Below are 18,429 nucleotides of genomic sequence, written 5' to 3' on the forward strand. Positions count from 1 at the left end.
GAGGCTACACTGTTGCCTCCTAAAACAGAGAGCAAGAGAGAGAGAGAGAGAGAGAGAGTAAAAACAAAGCAGTAAAATAGCATTTATATCTGCCTGGCTGACAGCCTTTCGGTCTTTTTACCAGTCCACCTGTCAAAGATTCAGAACCAGATGCATTCATCTCAAAGGAATTGCTTTGAGAACTGATGACTCACAAAACATGCATTACATTTGACCAAATTTAAATACAATGAGTCAAAATCCCCCAACTGGCCTAGAGATGAGAAGCCAACCTACTTACTGGGAAACCCCGAGGTGTTGTAGAAACTCCATCCTCTTAGCAGGATTTAGTCATCTCTCTCTCCTCTCTAGTTGTATGAGTTTGCGTGCATGTCTTTGTGTGTGTGTACGTGTTTGTGTGTGTGTGTTCAAGTGTATCAGGTTTCACTTGCCAGCATTAGAACTGTAATAATGAGAGTATTGTGTGTGTATAGGTGTGGGAGTGTTGGTGTGTTAATGTGGGTTCTGGGCTGGAACAGAGAAAGCCAGGGTGAACATTCAGATGAGTATTGGGCGGTACTACTGTGGGCATCGGGTCGTTTCCCTGACTAGGTTGAGGTTGAGACCCCTGTGTCACATTAAGCAATAAATAAGCTAAAGGAGTAATTGGTACTGAGGCCCACCTCTGGGCTGGGGTGGGTGGTAAATAGCCCCCCGAGGCTGGGTCTTTCTGCACAGAGTGACAGGACCGAGCTATGCCTAGTGATGCATGGAAGGGTTTAGGGAAACCACAGGCACCTCCACTCTACACTCTGTAGTCGTCTCCCTTTGCATACTCATGCGTCATCGCTTCATCATGAGGTGGATCATTCCACAAGGGTACTTTCACTTACATCCCCTCCCCCTTTCCTCTCTCCTCTCTCCGCTCAACTCTCTAGCTCTCTCTCTCTCTCTCTCTCCATCCCTCTCTTTCTCTCTGTATTTATCTTACTGTATCTCTTTCTCTCTCCTTGTAATAATCTCATAGAGGTGTGTACACATATGACATCCACAAACTTCTGTTCAAACACTACTCAACTCTCTCTCACACACAGACACACACACACACGCGTGCACACACACACACACGCACACACAAACGCAAACACACACACACACATCTTATATACATATATATATATATGTAATATCCTGTCTGAGGTTAAGTGTGCAAAAAGAAGGGGTGCAAGATTACATGCTACAATACTTTATCCCTAAAGTTGTAATCCTGCTTTGTGTGTGTGTGTGTGTGTGTGTGTGTGTGTGCGTGCGTGCATGCGTGCGTGCGTGTGTGTGTGTGTGTGTGTGTGTGTGTGTGTGTGTGTGTGTGTGTGTGTGTGTGTGTGTGTGTGTGTGTGTGTGTGTGTGTATGTATAGTCAACAGAGAGTTGAACCTGTGAGCTGAGGTGAGTGCTGACAGATGGCAGGGCTCTAAATCTAATAGGGAACTGCGATAGAAACAGATGAAAAACCTGGTATCTTAGAATAGTAAATACAAATCAATGTTTGTGGGACATGAATCATACAGTGACTTTTTTCCAAAAAAGTCCCATGTGTTCCCACTTATTTATTTAATTTTAAATTTGTTTGAAAGAAAGCCCCATTGTCTAGGAGAAGTACAGTCGATTCAGGAGGCGGGGTGAGGGGGAGGGATTGAATGGCCTCCAGAGTCAAAGGTTGTGGGGGGTTGGGCAGGCAGACCGGGGGGCAGCCTGGGAAATCCACAGGGGGGGTTAATGTAAATGATTTACAGTGTAGTTTCATTCAGCTGCCGTCACCCTAATGCAGTTCACGCTAATTTGACAATTCCTTTGCCAGTGTACCGTAGATAGTCGCCTGCTTGCCTACTCTCCCAGGAGGGTAGATTGACTCAACCCACTAAATCGCTAACCATTTATCAGCTTGAAGATATAGAAGAAAGTGTATAGATGAGAATGACGGGAGATTGCAATGGATTTGATGGATAATCATTTATTTAATGCAAACCTGGATTACCCTAAATAAGATAACTAGAAGTAAATGAAGGATCTCTGTTTTCAATCTCTTTCAGGTTATGGTAACCTGGTCTGGATTGTAACCCAGTTAACCTAGGTAACCGGTTCCTGAGCTGGTGATATTGACCACATAAACAGCGTAACATGGTTCAGTCAGTGGGTTCGTTCTTCACCAAATGGTCAGAGGCCAACAGCTGGTTGACTAAAACAGAAACCATCAGAAGAAAATGATCAGTCTTTCTATATGTTTGCATAAATGTATATACAATATAATATATATACATATGATACATATTATATTGTTTATATGTATAATGTGTATACATATTATTTATATATATATTTATAAATATATATTTTTTTATACAGGAAAGTATTAAAGGTAACAAAGTTACAATTTAAAGGGGGCCTGACTCAGAATAAAGCTGATTTCCAGCAGGTTCCTACATATTGCATGAATACACATTATAGACCTATGATGGCTCACTGTTCAACACATTGCACAGGTAGCTATCTTACATTTCGATTTGGTATTTGACTATGGGGTATGAAACCCTCTGCTCCTGTTCCTGACATACCGACATAGACCCGGGGTTCGTCATTTCTTTCAACTCGAAACCCAAAAGACGACTCATAGTGAACCCAAACCAAATATGTTCAGTTAGGTCATGTCCCACCCAGCAAGACACCGGATGGCAGCCTGTTTTGGGTCCCGACCCGTAGATATACGAAAAGGATCTAAAAGTGATGTTTCATCTGTGATCACATTTCCCTCAAGAGCAGGGCATTCGTTAAAAACCAGTGGAGTGAGGAAGCGTTGATAAAGACCCCTGAATCACACAACCACAACCACACACACACACCCACCCACCCTACTTTCGGTTCTCTATTTGATTATTCTTGAACTATTCTTTCTTGTAAGCTTCAAAGTGTTTTGAAGCTTACAAAAAAGTGTTTTGTAAGCTTCAAAGTGTTTTGAAGCTTACAAGAAAGAATAGTTCAAGGATAGTTGTGTGTGTGAGTGTGTGTGGGAAGAGGGTGTGGGTGTGGAAGGAGGGCTTCATGGGTATGTGAAAAGCGGTTTGTGCGTATGCCACAGACTTGTCCTTTTACACACCTCATCTCTCCCTCCTCCCCCTCCTCTTCCTCTCCTTCACACCTTAAGTTTCAAGAAGAGAGGAAACAACCCCTGGTGTGACTAGAACCATTCATCCCCCCTCTCTCTCTCTCTCTCTCTCTCTCTCTCTCTCTCTCTCTCTCTCTCTCTCTCTCGCTCCTTCAATCCCCTCTCCTCTCCTCTCCTCTAATCCTTTACTTTGACTTCTGTCCAAACCGCAACTGTGTTTACTGTCCAACTAGAGCTGAAATGTTCAGAAGCTCTCCCAGGTTGAAACATTTAAAGAGGCAGGATTCCCCTTGTTGCGTAGGGTCTCAGCATGGAGGCGGGGGTCCGGAACCACTGCTGTGTGACTGCTGTGACCTGATCCAGATATCAGCGCCCGGCTAGCAGGGTCTGGCCGCCGGAGGAAAGACATGGACCGAACCAGGGAGAGTGCCGGGGAGGCTGGAGGGACAGGATTTTGCAAAGCATGCTGAAAACACCAGCATGGTGGGAAACTGGTTTTGGCCTTCAGCCAGCGTAGCGTAGGAGAGCGCTGAGGGAAGCACAAGGGAAGGTAACCACCACCAAATGGTTGCGTCAGGACCCAGGTGCCACCGACACTGACAGATGACATCACAGCTGCGCCATAACACATGGCGGCTAAACACAGTAATACACACACACATGCAATACACATACACAGACATAAACATACACGCACAAATCAACAAAAACAGACACTAACATTATCTCTCTCTCTCTCTCTCTCTCCCTCACAGCATGTGTTATCCATGTGTTGTAGGCTACCTTTACAGTGTCTGCTTTGTCTCTCGTCCCTGTCGATCGCCCATCACAGCTGCAGCACGCATTAAACATGAGCGCGCTCACAGCTGCCCCACTAACACACAAACACACCCACACACACACACACGTACACACACACATACTCACACATAAAGACTAGACTAAACCTAGATGTCCCTCAACTTCATTGATACTATAGAACAGACACACAGACACAAAGGTTGCAGATTTGAATGTATTCTTAAGAAGCGGGGGGTTACAAGGTCACAGGCTAATGGTCTTAAGTCTCTTAACGGTCAAAGGTCATTAAGGATCCACTTCTCTGATACAATATACCCTCTCTTTAAACCTCTGGCCTGCACACTTGTCTGCACACAAACACACACACACACACACACACACACACACACACACACACACACACACACACACACACATAAACACACTCACAAACACACAAAGGCATACTAAAGACCAGCGACACAAAAACCTAATTGTTAACTAAAGTAAACTGTTAAGTCAACATTGTAAAATGACCAATACTGATAAAATGCACTTATTAACAGGATTGTAGGGGTGTGTGTCTAAATAGCCTTCTTGAGGCCCAATACCTCACCCTGATTTGGTCGCAAACCCTATTATTTTGTCCTTTTGAAAACACCAATGTCTATATAACGTTGCACTTAGCATAGTGATCCTGTTAACACAGTGATCATATGTTGAGGCCTTACTGGGAGGATCAACAGAGCCTAAATTAAGTTAAGTTATCCTTTATTGTCCCTTTTTGGGGGGAAATTCTTTCTCTGATTTTGACCCATCTGGGAGGCAGTGGACAAATACACACTTGCACATACACACAGAGAGGAGTGACCTTCTCAGAGGTCCACACACATGGGTGCACACCGGCACAATGGGGGTTTCAGGTGCCTTATTCGCGTAGGGGGGTGCTGCACAGCTACTGGTCGGGATTCGAACCGGGCACCCTGCAGTTACCGGCCCAACCCCTTAAACCATAGGCCACGGATGCCCGCCTTGAAACTCGGCCTTAACCAGTTTAAAGCGTACATCTCAGTGGACTGTACAGGTAACACCTGTCTTCCCACCTGAACCGTCTTCCCACGTTAAGCCAGGGTGCTCTGCTCATCACACACCAGCCATCAGGGCCCCTTGTGTGACGGTCGGGCCCCAAGGGGATGATGGGTAAGAAGACATTTAAGTTACCAGACTACTCCTGACACACACACACACACACACACACACACACACACACACACACACACATATAAAAGACATTCCACAATGTGATTGAGGAAGTCTTCTAAGAAGATCCATTGTCCATAATGTCTTTCTGTGTGTGTGTGTGGAGGGGGGGGTTTGTGTGAGTGTGTGGTGCATGTGCATGTGTGCAATACTAACATGGCACCACAGCACACGTTTGAAAGTGCATAGCCAAGTGAGTTTACAAAGTGTGTGTGTGTGTGTGTGTGTGTGTGTGTGTGTGTGTGTGTGTGTGTGTGTGTGTGTGTGTGTGAGTTGCTGGGAAAGAGTGTGTGTGCATGTGTGTGTGTGTGTGTGTGTGTGTGTGTGTTTGACTTGCGGTGACCCTGGCTAACTTAGTTTGACAGCCTCTGTTCCACTCAGTCTCTTTCATCTGCAGGGCCCCGCCCCCCACCACGGGGAAGTGGACCGCTCCGATGCCTCTGTCTCCTTATGAATGGGAGGGGTCAAGGTGGGCCGGGAGGGGGGGCCAGGACCCCTCGATCAAACCAAGGTGATAATTGGTTGTCAGGAGTGATAATTATGAGGGATCAAGACATATATATATATATATATATATATATATATACACATAGATAGACATATAAAGAAAGATGAATAGATTGAAAGATATACCTCACTATAAACTTATCTGCTGACCCCTTGAATGTTGTTTTGCCTGAGTGTGTGTGACTGTGTATTTGTGTGTGCGTGTGTGTGTGTCTGAGTGAGTGTGAGAGAGAGAGCGTGTGTTTGAGAGAGAGTGCGTGCGTGTGTGTGTGGTTCTTGGAAGAGGGACAACATTTCTTTCCAAGAACTCCACTAACAATGTGTGCAATACACTGTGCGGGACATAAGTACCTTGTGCTCCGAGCTCCCAGGGTGAATTAGCTCGGTGAGCTTATCTGGCGGCCACCGATGAAAGAGTTTTATGAAGGCTGTTGCTATCTTTTAGCCGCTTTATCTGTTAGCCCCACCTAGCCAGGCTGTCACCTTGACCCACATGCCTGTACACACAAACCATTAGGCAGGGGCCACCATGCAACAGGTTACTTTGACCCCCCACCCCACCCCACCCCAGCACCCTGTATCACCTCCTTCTATCCATCTCGATTGCAAAACGTCCTAATATTCATAACGTAAACATATCCTACCTTCAGTCTTCCCTGGATACGTCTTTTCGCATTTCCTAAAGCAAAGAGGTCTATACCTGTGTAGTGTGCATGTGTATAAACATACTGTTGAACAATATTGAAGTTTTGAAATGATGGTGAGACTTGAAACCTGCTTATTCTGCAGAATGAACCAGGGAGGCCAGGGGTTAGTTCCATTGGTTTATTATCTCATCTATATCCATATATCAAAAACAAAGTGCTGTTCATGTACCCAACTCCTTGTTTTCAAATTAAAAAAAGAAAAAGACTAAAATAATTTATGATACATAACAAAAATATTTACATTTAAGAAATCTGTACAGATATTTCAAGCTTTGAAAAACATTAAAAAGAACAATATTGTAATTCCAAAAGCCCAGCGGCGAAGTGGAGGTAGGTTGTCATGCTATTAACGGTAACCATGGTCATAGAAATAATTCATTTTTGGCAAGTTTGGAAGCAGTATTGTAAATATGAAATCCGGCATCACCGTAAAAAGTTAAAAAGCAATATCTGACCCAAGTTGTAAAAAAGCATGATCACTTTTTCAACCAGTAAATCATCAAGGTGCAGCAAACAAGGCAAACAATTGATATAAAAATAAAATCTATTTCTCTGAGAGTTGAAGTTTTAACTTGACAGTGGCATGATGAAAGAGCACATTTATATTTAAAACAACATATTGGACACGGTCATTCATCACACGTTAACTTCAAGGCAGAACAGGTATACCTAACTAACATTTGAAACAGCAGAGCTCCTCCTCCTAGCAGGCCTTCCGTTCACATGAACGATGGAATTACAAAAAAGATGATTTTTAACTATTGACGCAACTGCAAATCTTTACAATTTGCATTTAGACACAGACCACATTGACAGTATTGGTTGACAGGAAAATTTCTTATTCATGTCTAATTGAGAGGAAGTTTGTGATTCCCATATTTACACGCAGCGGTTGGGCCGAGACAAAACGTTCTTTGCGGGATAAGTTAAACTCTAAGGCAACAAGTTTTACTTAAGCTTCAAGAACTCTCTGAAAACTCCTTGAAACCATTGCTTGAGAGTGAGTGGCTCAACACAAAAGCTCAGCGTCTTTAAACAGGGAATGTTTCTGGTAAAACACAGCATCAAATTACTTATTTTACAGTAGTGACCATGATCTACTTTATATAGACTAGAATCCTATTCCAGAATCCAAAGACGACTGAGTTATCTACAGATAACCAGAATTCTGTGGGTTATCCCATGAACCATGTGGATGTTCAGATGGTTTCACTTACAAGACATTGGAAGCTCCACTCAGGCTATTTTTGAAAATGCCAGGGTGTTGGTCAGCAGAGATTATAAGATGCGAAAATCCCTCCCCCCCCCCACACACACACACACACACACACATACATATATTGATATACAAATATATTTGAGAATCAGGTTGATGGCTGCTTTGTCCCCTCACCCTTTCAAAGTCCTGTTAGAGTTCCTTAGGAACCATGCGAAGGACACTCTATACACACAGTAGAACGGTAGGGGTTCTGTCTGGGGAGGGGGTTGAGGTCTGGTACAGTATTAGAAGGTTAAACCATTTCCAGCTGAGAGCCCTCCTGAGAGTAGGGGGTGAACGCACAGCAAACACAGAAACTTCCTCCTGCTATAGGAGGCTTAAAATGGCAAAGTCACTTTTAAACTAACGTAAGTCAACCTTTTAAAAGTGGTCACTTAAGTTACCTTTTCCTATGCTACCAATTTTTTATATATATATTTAGTGACCAGGCGTTTGATGTCCACCATCTGCCTTATCCAAGCTAGAGAGACATATATATTTATCAAATGTGCGTTCACCTACAACAAAGACCCTCCCGACCCCCGGTGAGGCCTTCCTCCCTGACCTCCCACACCAGTCAGGGCCAGGGGTGGAGGTATCATCGCAGAGTGCATGTATAGAGTCCTGATTCATGCGTGCGTGCGCCTAGAGTCAGTCTGTGCTGCCCTTCAAGCGGTCACTGAAATGTCTTCCTACTCATCCCCTGTGGGCCGACCGTCCGACGGCGGGCCCCTAGCTGCGGAGCTGCGCCAGCCGGGCCTTCAGCCTCTCCTGGTGGCCCCGCAGCTTGTCCCGCCGGCCCTGTAGCCTCTGGGCCTCGCTCTGCAGGCTGCGGATGCCGTCGCGCGCCTTCTTCAGGATCACCACCTTGGACGCCTTGTCGTTGTGCGACAGCTCGGGCACGTTGTCGCGCAGACGCAGGAAGCAGTTCTTGAGCTCGTTGCGGCGCTGGCGCTCCATCACGTTGTGAGTCCTTCGCCTCTCCTCCTCGTCCTCCGTCTCCGCCGGGGGGAGGAGCTGCTCCTGCTGCCTCCGCGAGGAGGAGGAGGAGCGGGAGGAGGTGGGTTGGTGGTGGTGGTGGTGGTGGTGGTACCGCGAGGAGGAGGACTCTGCTCCTCGCGCCCGCTTGGTAGAGGGAGGGGGCGGGGAGTCGGGGCGTGGCGCGGCGTAGTTGTGCTGCAGGTGGATGTCGTGGTGCTGCCGTTGGCGCGCTCGCTGCTCCTCCTCCTTCCGCAGCTCGGCCAATGAGGGCAGGGGGGTGGAGCCAGAGGGACACCTGACCACCGTGACCACATCAATCTCCTCCTCTGTGGGGGAAAACCAGACGGAGGCGGGTTAGGGTGGTGAGGTAATAGAAGCTTGTTTACCTCAAGAGAGGAGGGGTCAGGTTGCTGCTGACATTTCAAACCGTTGACCCCAATAAACTACATACAGGCTGACAACACAGCTCTGAAAACAAACTGGTACCGTTGGTTAATTCTATCTATGTAAGCGCATATGGAGACAAGTAAAGACCAGTCTAAATCTTCTTTGGCCCTGTTCTGGGAAATGTTAGATTACCTCACCCTTATCTTGACCTCCTTTTATTGCATTTATATTTCAGTCCAAATGTTATTCCTTTCGACTGCCCTGTACTCGCTACTGTGGAACCATAGGCGTCCATTCAGGCTTAACACAGTTGTATTTTAACTTGCAGTACAGGCTCAACAGAGGCTTTAAAACTATTTACAAAAAAACTGTTTACAAAAATAGTTAATTTATATCTGGATTTTGAAGCCGTGCTTTATTAAATAGGATTTTAATGTTTAAATTATGAGTTTCGGCGTCGGTTTTGGTACGCCTGCGCACTGTTGAATGCCAACATGTGTGCCTGAAACGCATGCGCAGTCCGCTGCGAGCATGCGTCATTAAGCTAGTAGAAAACTTCCGCTCAATACAAACCACACACGCACAGACACGCGCATATCTCGGTATTCAAAATCCTACATTTGATCTCCCCAATTAAGAATGACTCACCAGAAAAACATTAAATAGACCTAAGCGGTTGGGGGCCTATGTGTATGTCACTTCTTTAGACATACAATTACCAAAAAAACGAATAGTTGTTACATATCAAAACTGTAAATAAAGAATTGCTCCATCGCACAGAGAAGGAAGAAAAAAAAAAGTCAAACTCACCAGAATCGCTGGAGGAGTAGATGGAGAGCTCTCCGCCGCCGGAACCATAGTCCGACGTGGATTCGCTGTGGTCGTGTCTAGTGCCCGGGGCATGGCTGCCCAGCACCGCCTGGCAGTCCAGCGTGGAGCCAGCTATCTCCTCAAAAATGCTTGTGTCTATGTCCGACAGCAGGGGACTCGACCCCAGCACCGACACCGCCAGCTTCTCCTCCAGAACCTTGTCGCCCCCGAAGCAGCCCCACAGCCCGTCCTCCGCCTCCTCCGGAACGGGCCGCACGGTGACCTTCTCTCCGCACACTGGGTCGCTGTCGAAGAAATCGTAGTTCCATCCGAGCTGCGACATGTCATGGTCCTCCAGGAGAATGTCCGACACGTAGCTGAGCTGGTCCTCCTTGGACAGCGGCTTGGAGGAGCCGCCCGCCCCGGTCTTGTTCGGTGGGGACTGCGGAGGGGTGGGCAGCGACTGCAGGTCTTTCATTAAACTTTGACAAAAATCGTCATCGAAGAGCAGCGGGTCTGAGTAGAGCCAGTCCTGAGATTGGGCGAAGCTCGGCAACATGTCGTCTCCGGAGTCTTAAGACAAATTAAAAAAAATGAAATCAATTAAAATCACAGTTATAAACACAGACTTCGACCAGGACCGCGGACCGGTGAGTTGTGCCAAAAGTAAGCAGCTATATATTTAAACAGCAGATCCGGGATGCAGGGCAGCCCCACGTGTTGCAGAAGTGAAAGTTTTAAAAAAAGATTCACACACACACACTTGACCCCTGGGGGGGGGGCACCGCCCCGCCGACAAACGGCAAATCACCCCAAATATCCTGTGCCCTGACATTACTGAACAGCTGGGGACAACACTTAATACCCTTTCTTCACACATCTTTCTAGAAAGTTAGGGGTTGGGGTTGTGTGTGTGTGTGTGTGTGTGTGTGTGTGTGTGCGTGCGTGTGTGTGTGTGCGTGTGTGTGTAGAGTTTATCTTTTTGCCTAAGGGTTGGGCAAGCCATCACACATTCCGCCACATACACACTCTCCCCCTCTCAACCACACACTCCTATGTGTGAAGCAGACATGCGGTAGCGGGCTGGGAGGTAACGGGTTAAAGAGTATATAATCCGGTCAGCCAAGCGGCAAGTAGGCGACTACTACCAGTGTGTCCACCATGACACCCCACCCCCAACAGCACCGACATTAAGATGACTTTTAACCCCCAAGCTGAAGCAATATGTCTCGGGTGAAGAACCGAGACCACGCCGTGAATCCACCGGGTCTCACCGCCAGGCGAACTATACTCGCCAGACCGGTTTTCCTAACGCAAATAACGACGCATAGCCGGTTCAAACAGGACACCGGTCGACCACGCGTTGCCGCACATGTTGCAACCCGAGAGCAGTGTGCTCGTGTAAAAATGCCATAACATGTCTTAATTACCGATCGGTCGTGGTTTAAATTAAAAAAAACATTACTATCAACCAAACTAAAACAGTCACTCAAATGTCATTAGACATTACTAGTAAGAGAGCCATTCGAGTGGCAGCAGTCTGGGTTCATGCTGATCCTCTCGAGGGAGATTGCAACGTGAGCACATGTGAGACACAGTAGGCATTCATAGCCCGACTCTGCACACCAGACCCTACACACCACCCTGACATCCCGGCCATAGGCATCCCTGCGACACACAAGACCCGCAGACAACACAAAGACAACATTAATACCATTGCCAACACTATTATTAACATTACTGAGATGTCCGGTCTCAACTCAACTTCCCGGTGGTCTTGTGAAACGCACTGGGCGGAACCAGAGAGGCGGCATGGCTTACCTTTAACAGTCCACGGAAAAGAGAGGTATCAGCGGTAGATGGGATAAGAAAGTCCACAGAAAGCCTTTAGAATCCGTAGAGGCGTGTAATAAATCACCAGTGCTGCGGCATGGTGTGGATAGTAAAGACACGTTACCTCCCTACGAGTAGCTTAGTGGGTGTGGCCGCGTGGGGCCCTTTAACTTTATACCACACACCACTCACTGGTATGCCTCCGCACACAAAACCGCGCCAAAACTCTAAATCCGATAGGAAATCCGATTAGTGAATCAAACCATGGCCAATATTACCCATTGGTAATTTCAATTCGATTGCGTCCATCCGTCGTTGACCGCATCAATAGTTGTATGCGGTGATTCGGCGCAGCCGTTCGGGGTCTATGGACGGCGGAGGGATACGAGGTCTGCGTTCTCAGAAGTGGAATTCCTGGAAGATGATGGCGGCAACGCTGGAACAGAAAAACACACGTGGCCGCGTGCAGAAGCCGGGTGTCTGTCTGACTGTCTGTCTCGCTCTCCACTTAAAACATATATGTCTCTCAGTTTTCTCCGTCTGCTGGTCTGACTTGTCTGCCTGTCCGGTCTTCGGTCGGTCTGTATGTACCTCAGTCAGTCTGTCTGTCTGTCTGTCTGTGGGTGTGTGTGTGTGTGTGTGGGTGTGTGTGTCTGTCTGTCGGTCGGTCTGTCTGTCTATCTGCCTGTCTGCCCAGTAGTAGAGCAATGCGGCAGTTACAGACCGCCTCCAACCCTCCCAGCCACGTAGTACCGAATAAGTCTTGCCTGTGATTACACCAGCACAAATGTCCTTTACGCATTCACTGCAAACGCTTGACCACCATTGTACATTAATTACTATCCAGTCGCCACTGCTGCATATTGGCGTATAAATATTCGGGTGTAGTCACTAGTCAGTGAAACGCCCCCGACTCATTGTCTAAATTTGAAAAATATTATATTTATATATATATACACACACACACACATATTTATTTATTTATTTAAACTAAGGAAACATGATTATGTAGGCCAAGTAAATAAAATTAAAAAAAATGATAGTAAATATTATGGAATAAATACAAATGAATGTCGTTCAGCCAAGTCCCGTAGTAACGGCCGGGTTCACGTGGTTACCTTGGAGGTATTATAGGGAGAGCGAGGGATTTACATAACGTGCGCACGGGCGCTGTGTCCCCCGGTACACGTGCAGAGGCGTCCCTCGAACACGCCCCCTACTCTCCGCGCACGTGAACTGGGCTCTTGGGTGGTGTGTGCTGTTTGAGAATAGTAGGTTATGACCAACTGACACAAATATGGTTTGAAGCAGTAGTCCTACAGCACGAATTGAAACCCTTTGAGCACATTAAAAAAAGAAATGATCAGCAAGATATCGAGCTATTCTAAATAAACAAAAATTTACACCTACATTTTGTGAATGAAGATTATATATAGAAGACCATACACCATTTCTATGCAGGAATTTGAGTGCAAATGCAATTTTTCAAATAGCCCAGCCAACATACCAATTGCTATTTTTTATTATTTAATTGCTATAGTAACAAAAAGGCATCTCAACCTCAAGCGATATGTACATTTCAGACTCCCCAGGGTAGATTGTCATGGTTATGTGTTGTTAGTCCACAGCTCATGTTTAAGAAACATTTATCATTCAACTGTATTGACATGCAGGGGAATAGAAGTTCAACTCATCAGAATTATGGGTCAGTCTTTAAGGTTATAGGTTATATATATTCTGTGTCTCTGTAATTTACTTTTCAGCTTTAATGGGATTTTTTGGTGTGTTAATTCACTGTTTTCTTGACATTGATGAGGACAGGTCCCTAGTGTCCGAACTGAAATGTACACCAATGACGTTATGAACATTTAAATGTGCATGTGGCGGGAGGGGGCTTGGGGTTATATGAGATGTATCAGATCTGTCCACGCAGCACAAGCAAAATAGTACATTCTGTAATAACCCTTCATACAGCTGGCATGAATCCCTCACACAGACTAACACAGACACACACACACGCACGCAAGCAAGCACGCACGCACACACACAACCACACGCACACGTGTACACAGACACATGGTCAGACAGTCACGAGGCGGTTAAAGGGAATAAATTGGTTAATGCGCCATCTACTGGCAGACCTGCAGAATGACAGTCTGGTTTTACGTTCCCTTGAGTTGCCTGGTTAGCCTACAACCTGTCTGTCTCTCAGTCTCTGTCTCTCTCTCTCTCCCGGTCTCTCTCTCTTTCCCTATATTGCTTTTCGCTCTCAGCTTTACCACATGAACTACGCCGCTATGTAATGAAAGGGCTGTCACACACACGCATGCTTACACGAAAGCACACAAATTCATACACACACATACCACACATACACACACACACACACACACACCACGCACACAAATACACACACATCAACACCCACACACTAACATCCACACACCAACACACACACACACACACACACACACACACACACACACTCACACACAGTTACACACATGATCTGCATACTATGGTTATGGGGCCCAGATGTCTCCACCGCAGTCAGAAGCAAGAGGGTTCATTTCTCCTCAGAAGGCAGAGATAGATCTGCTGCTCCTCACCTCCCGGTCTCCAGGGCTCCATCCAACACCATGTTCTCCTCAGTCCATTGACATCCACGTCATGTACCCCCAGGAATACTGGGAAGGCTTACTCATTGCTTTAATGTTGGTGATTGTAAAATGGTACAATACAATTAGAGGAAGGTGAATACCGAGATAATACAGATAAAAGATAAGATAACAACTTTAGAGAGAAATGAGGGAAAATCTAAATACTGTTATACAACTTAGGTAGATTTCAAAGTCTAGAAATAACCTCTTCTCTTTCTGTTTTTTCTCTTTCTGAGCTATGATCAAGCCCTTTTGGAGGGGGATTTGTTGTACATGTCTTTGTGAGGTTTTGTGATTTTGTATGCTTGTATGTTCATTGGAGACCAAGCAAGTTTCCACCTCGGGGAGAAAAAAGTGTGCATCAAATCGAAATTGATGGCAAAAATCCTCAGGGTAGTAGAAGCCCATGTAGCGGTCTAAATTCAGTTGGTTCCAATCAGCAACCCCGCCACTAGATGCCACTAAATCCTACACACTGCACCTTTAATTTTCATGTTTACAACAAATAACATACGCATATTATCAACTCTGCTCTTGAAAGAGGAACTTGTTTGACTGAATAGATATCTTAGTACAATTGTACAAACAGTTTGAGAATCTCTGGTTCTCAAACTGGATCATAACCCTCACCGAATACAAACATTTTGTTGTGTTTATAACACAAGGATGTGTTAATAAAGAATATATAATAATATAATATATATAGTTGAAGTTATACTACGAAGAGGAATTGAGCTAAATGTTGATTTCAGGTTGAGTCAATTAATGTGGGATTTACTGAAGGCTGTGAGGAGCTTAAGACACACATGCCCCCTCATAGATACACAAACTTTAACACAACTCATTTGGAATTTGACCTGAATTCTTCTAAACTCCACAAAGATGTCCTGAACAGAAAGAAGGACAACAAAGACGACATCATCATGGTTTAATGATATTTAGCAAGTAAACTCAGACAGACAGACAGACAGACAGACAGACAGACAGACAGACACACAGACAGAGTGGACAGGCAGCCAGACAAAAGGACAGACAGAGGTTTGAAGGCTCATTCATATTTTTTTTAAAGAGGAAGTAAAATAAGTCAACGCAGTGACCACATCCACAAACGCATGCACACGCACGCACGCACACAACAACACATACACACACAATTACACAGACACACTCACAGTCTCCTTCCGTACCGGGGTTGCAGTAAGAGGAAGGATGAGGCCTCTTCCTGTTTTAAAGAAGGCAGAACCCGTCAACTCCAGCAACCTTTAAAAACACGAGCTAGGAATAGTTGAGATAAGATGACTTGAGATAAGATGTCTTTTACAGGAACCTTCCAGAACTGGGCCAATATTCTGCTCTGCAAAGCTAAGCAAAGTGGTTACCATAGCAACATGCAGCTCCCCTGGAGAAGGAACTCAAAGGGACCATTGAAGAGATTCCTAAATGGAGCGTTTATACAGCTTAATTTAAATACGCAGTAGCATTACCACATGGACCACATGTAGGACCCTACCCCCTAACCCCTAACACTTACCTCTAACCCCTAAAAACTGTCTATGTTGTTGGTCTCTACATAACCTTGACCACATTGTGGGTCTCTATGTTAACATTGCTGTGTAGAACCGCAGAACCATAAATGCAAAGAACCGTGATGGATGTTTGAAGCAGAGGTATAATCCACCCAGAGGACTAACTGGGACCCTTAACCTTAAAGGTCAATATCGGTCTGTGTGATTAAACCACCGTAACTGTCCCCTCTGGCTTCACTCAAACATCCGTTACCAATGCAGTTTTAGTTTGTTATCAATGTCGAAATTGCTTTCTTTGACTAATTCTCCCAAAAAGCATTTAGCGTGATTCAGCCTGCAACCAATGTAAACAATGGCAATATAGCACTTTCATTTTCTGGAATCAATGTGCGTCGGTCAGTACCGAGTTTGTGGGGCAATATAAACATAGCAGTTAGTCACCATACTTTACAAGTACTTTATATAATGTCTTGCCACAAAGACCAAAGTTCTATATTGCTGTTGTTAGAATTGGTGGCAGGCACGTTCACGCAAAATGCTCTTAAGCAGAATCGGTACATGGATGTCATTTTTGCCACATTATAAGTTCCATAGATCCAGAAGCCTGCCCCACTATACGTTCCATAGATCGAGACCCTAGCCCCACCATTAGTTCTATAGACCCAGACCCCAACCCAGACCATTAGTTCTGCAGATCCAGAACCATGCCCCACCATTAGATCTATAGATCTATAGATCTCGCTCTCTCCCTCTCTCTCTCTATCCACTCCTCCCCTCCTCTATAGATCAAGATAAAAGATCCCTCCATAGCAGAACAAAGACATGTTTCGGTATGTAAATGTGAACGTGCTGTCTGGCAGAGGATTGGCTGCCAGCTCCCTGTATAAACAGTAGCAGACCGTGGTTGTACTGGGCCCAGACAGGGATGACTCACATATCTTCTACATGTGAAGCGAGAGACTGAGAGAAAGAGAGAGAGAGGAAGAGAGAAAGAGAGGGTTATATTGTGTTTGTTCATTATTTCCCCCTGTACCTTAACATTTATGTTTCCCTTCATTTATTGCTCTCTGTATAGTACTCGTTTATTTTGTTGATAAAATGCATTGGCAATTTAAATGTTTATTTTCTATGCAAATTAGGCTCCTTTGAATTGAACTGAATTGAGGGAGACTGCAAAAAGTGAGTGCGAGAGACAGGGTGCACGATAGAGAGAGAGAGAAAGAGAGAAGAGAACAGAATAGGTAGAGAGATGGAGAGAGGAAAAGAGAGTTAAGAGGAGAGAGAGAGGTAGTAAGGGAGAAAGAGGGAGAGAGATAGAGAGATACAGAGGGAGGTATTTGCTCGGATGCTCAGAAACGTTCCTGGCGCTCCATTTAACGGAGCCTCACAAAATTCCAGGAAGAGAGGGAACAGACGGAGAGAGGAGTCGGAGTGGAATAAGAGGAGGGAGGAGAGAGGGTGATCGGGGTAAAGTGGAGAAGTGGTGTGAACACAGAGTATATTTAGATCCCTGAACTCACTTCTGAGGTACCATGATCTCCCCCTCTCTCTCTCTCTCTCTGTCTCTCTCTCTCTCTCGCTCTCTCCCTCTCTCTCTCTATCCACTCCTCCCCTCCTCTCTCACTCCCTATCTTTCTCTCTCTGTCCCTCCCTCTCTCTCCTTCTCTATCCACTCCTCTCTCGCTCCCTCTCTTTCTTTCTCTCTCTCTCTCTCTGTCTCCTTCTTTCTCTATCCACTCCCCCACTCCTCTCTTATTCTCCCTCTCTCGCTCTCACTCTCTATCTCTATGCAATCCTCCACTCTTCTCTCGCTCCCTCTCTCTCGCTCTCTATTTCCACTCCTCGCTCTCTCGCTCTCTCTCTCTCTCGCTCTCTCTCTCTCTGTCTCTCTCTCTCTCTCTCGCGCTTTCTCTGAGGGAACACAGATGCCGCTCCTCTACTACAATGCGACTCCACTCACCATATTTGGAAAGAACCACACACATACGTGCATACACACAAACACACACACAGAGGGTCCCCTTTATTTTTTTACCTACCTAATCCTATTAATTTCTAAGCTAAAACCTACCACCTCTGTCGGTTTGTCTCACATTTTTTGTATGCTTGTACTCTCTCTTTTTCTCCCTCTCTCACCCTCTCTCTCCCTCTGTCTCTCTGTCTCTTTCTCTCTTTTAGAATACCTTATACAAATGCGACAGGACAGGCTCTCTCTATCCCCTAAATAAACATTTAGCTTCACAATTTAATAATTTCACCCTCTCCTTTTCCTTCATCTCCTCTATTCTCCCCTTCCTCTGCTCCTCTCTCCGGTAAATGTCTCCCTCAATAACTGGAATTTAAGATATGATTCACTTGATCCCCCTCTCCCCCTCCTATCACACACACACACACACACACAATTTTTAATAATTTGTCATGTAAGGGATAAGGTTTTTTGGTTCATTTTTTTAAATAACCGCAGACAGGCTATTAAAAATACTCTGGTCTGTCAGGGGGAAACACCAGGCTGGCACTTTAACCCATTGGACCAGCTACATCCTAAGGAGGAAGTATTGATTTTATTTGAGCTTTATTTATAC

The 18,429-nt window shown here is 45.4% G+C and overlaps 1 protein-coding gene across 1 annotated transcript; it reads right to left on the reverse strand.

Moving 5' to 3' along the window:
* Window positions 1-6,548: 6,548 nt before the first annotated feature.
* Window positions 6,549-11,788, reverse strand: mych (myelocytomatosis oncogene homolog). The gene is made up of 3 exons (XM_079747467.1): window positions 11,650-11,788; window positions 9,829-10,401; window positions 6,549-8,957 (listed from the first exon to the last, which is right to left on the reverse strand). The coding sequence occupies exons 2-3, from the start codon at window positions 10,385-10,387 to the stop codon at window positions 8,383-8,385; spliced, it is 1,134 nt and encodes a 377-aa protein (XP_079603593.1). The 5' UTR covers window positions 10,388-10,401; window positions 11,650-11,788; the 3' UTR covers window positions 6,549-8,382.
* Window positions 11,789-18,429: the final 6,641 nt, after the last annotated feature.

The sequence above is a fragment of the Pollachius pollachius genome (assembly GCF_949987615.1).
Source record: "Pollachius pollachius genome assembly, chromosome: 12".
In the NCBI taxonomy this organism is placed as follows: Eukaryota; Metazoa; Chordata; class Actinopteri; order Gadiformes; family Gadidae; genus Pollachius; species Pollachius pollachius.

Excerpts from the sequence above, each read along its gene's own strand:
- mych (XM_079747467.1), bottom strand. The coding sequence starts at position 10,387 with ATGTTGCCGAGCTTCGCCCAATCTCAGGACTGGCTCTACTCAGACCCG. Across the intron at positions 8,958-9,828 it reads CTACTCCTCCAGCGATTCTG|AGGAGGAGATTGATGTGGTC; the intron begins GTGAGTTTGACT and ends TTTCCCCCACAG.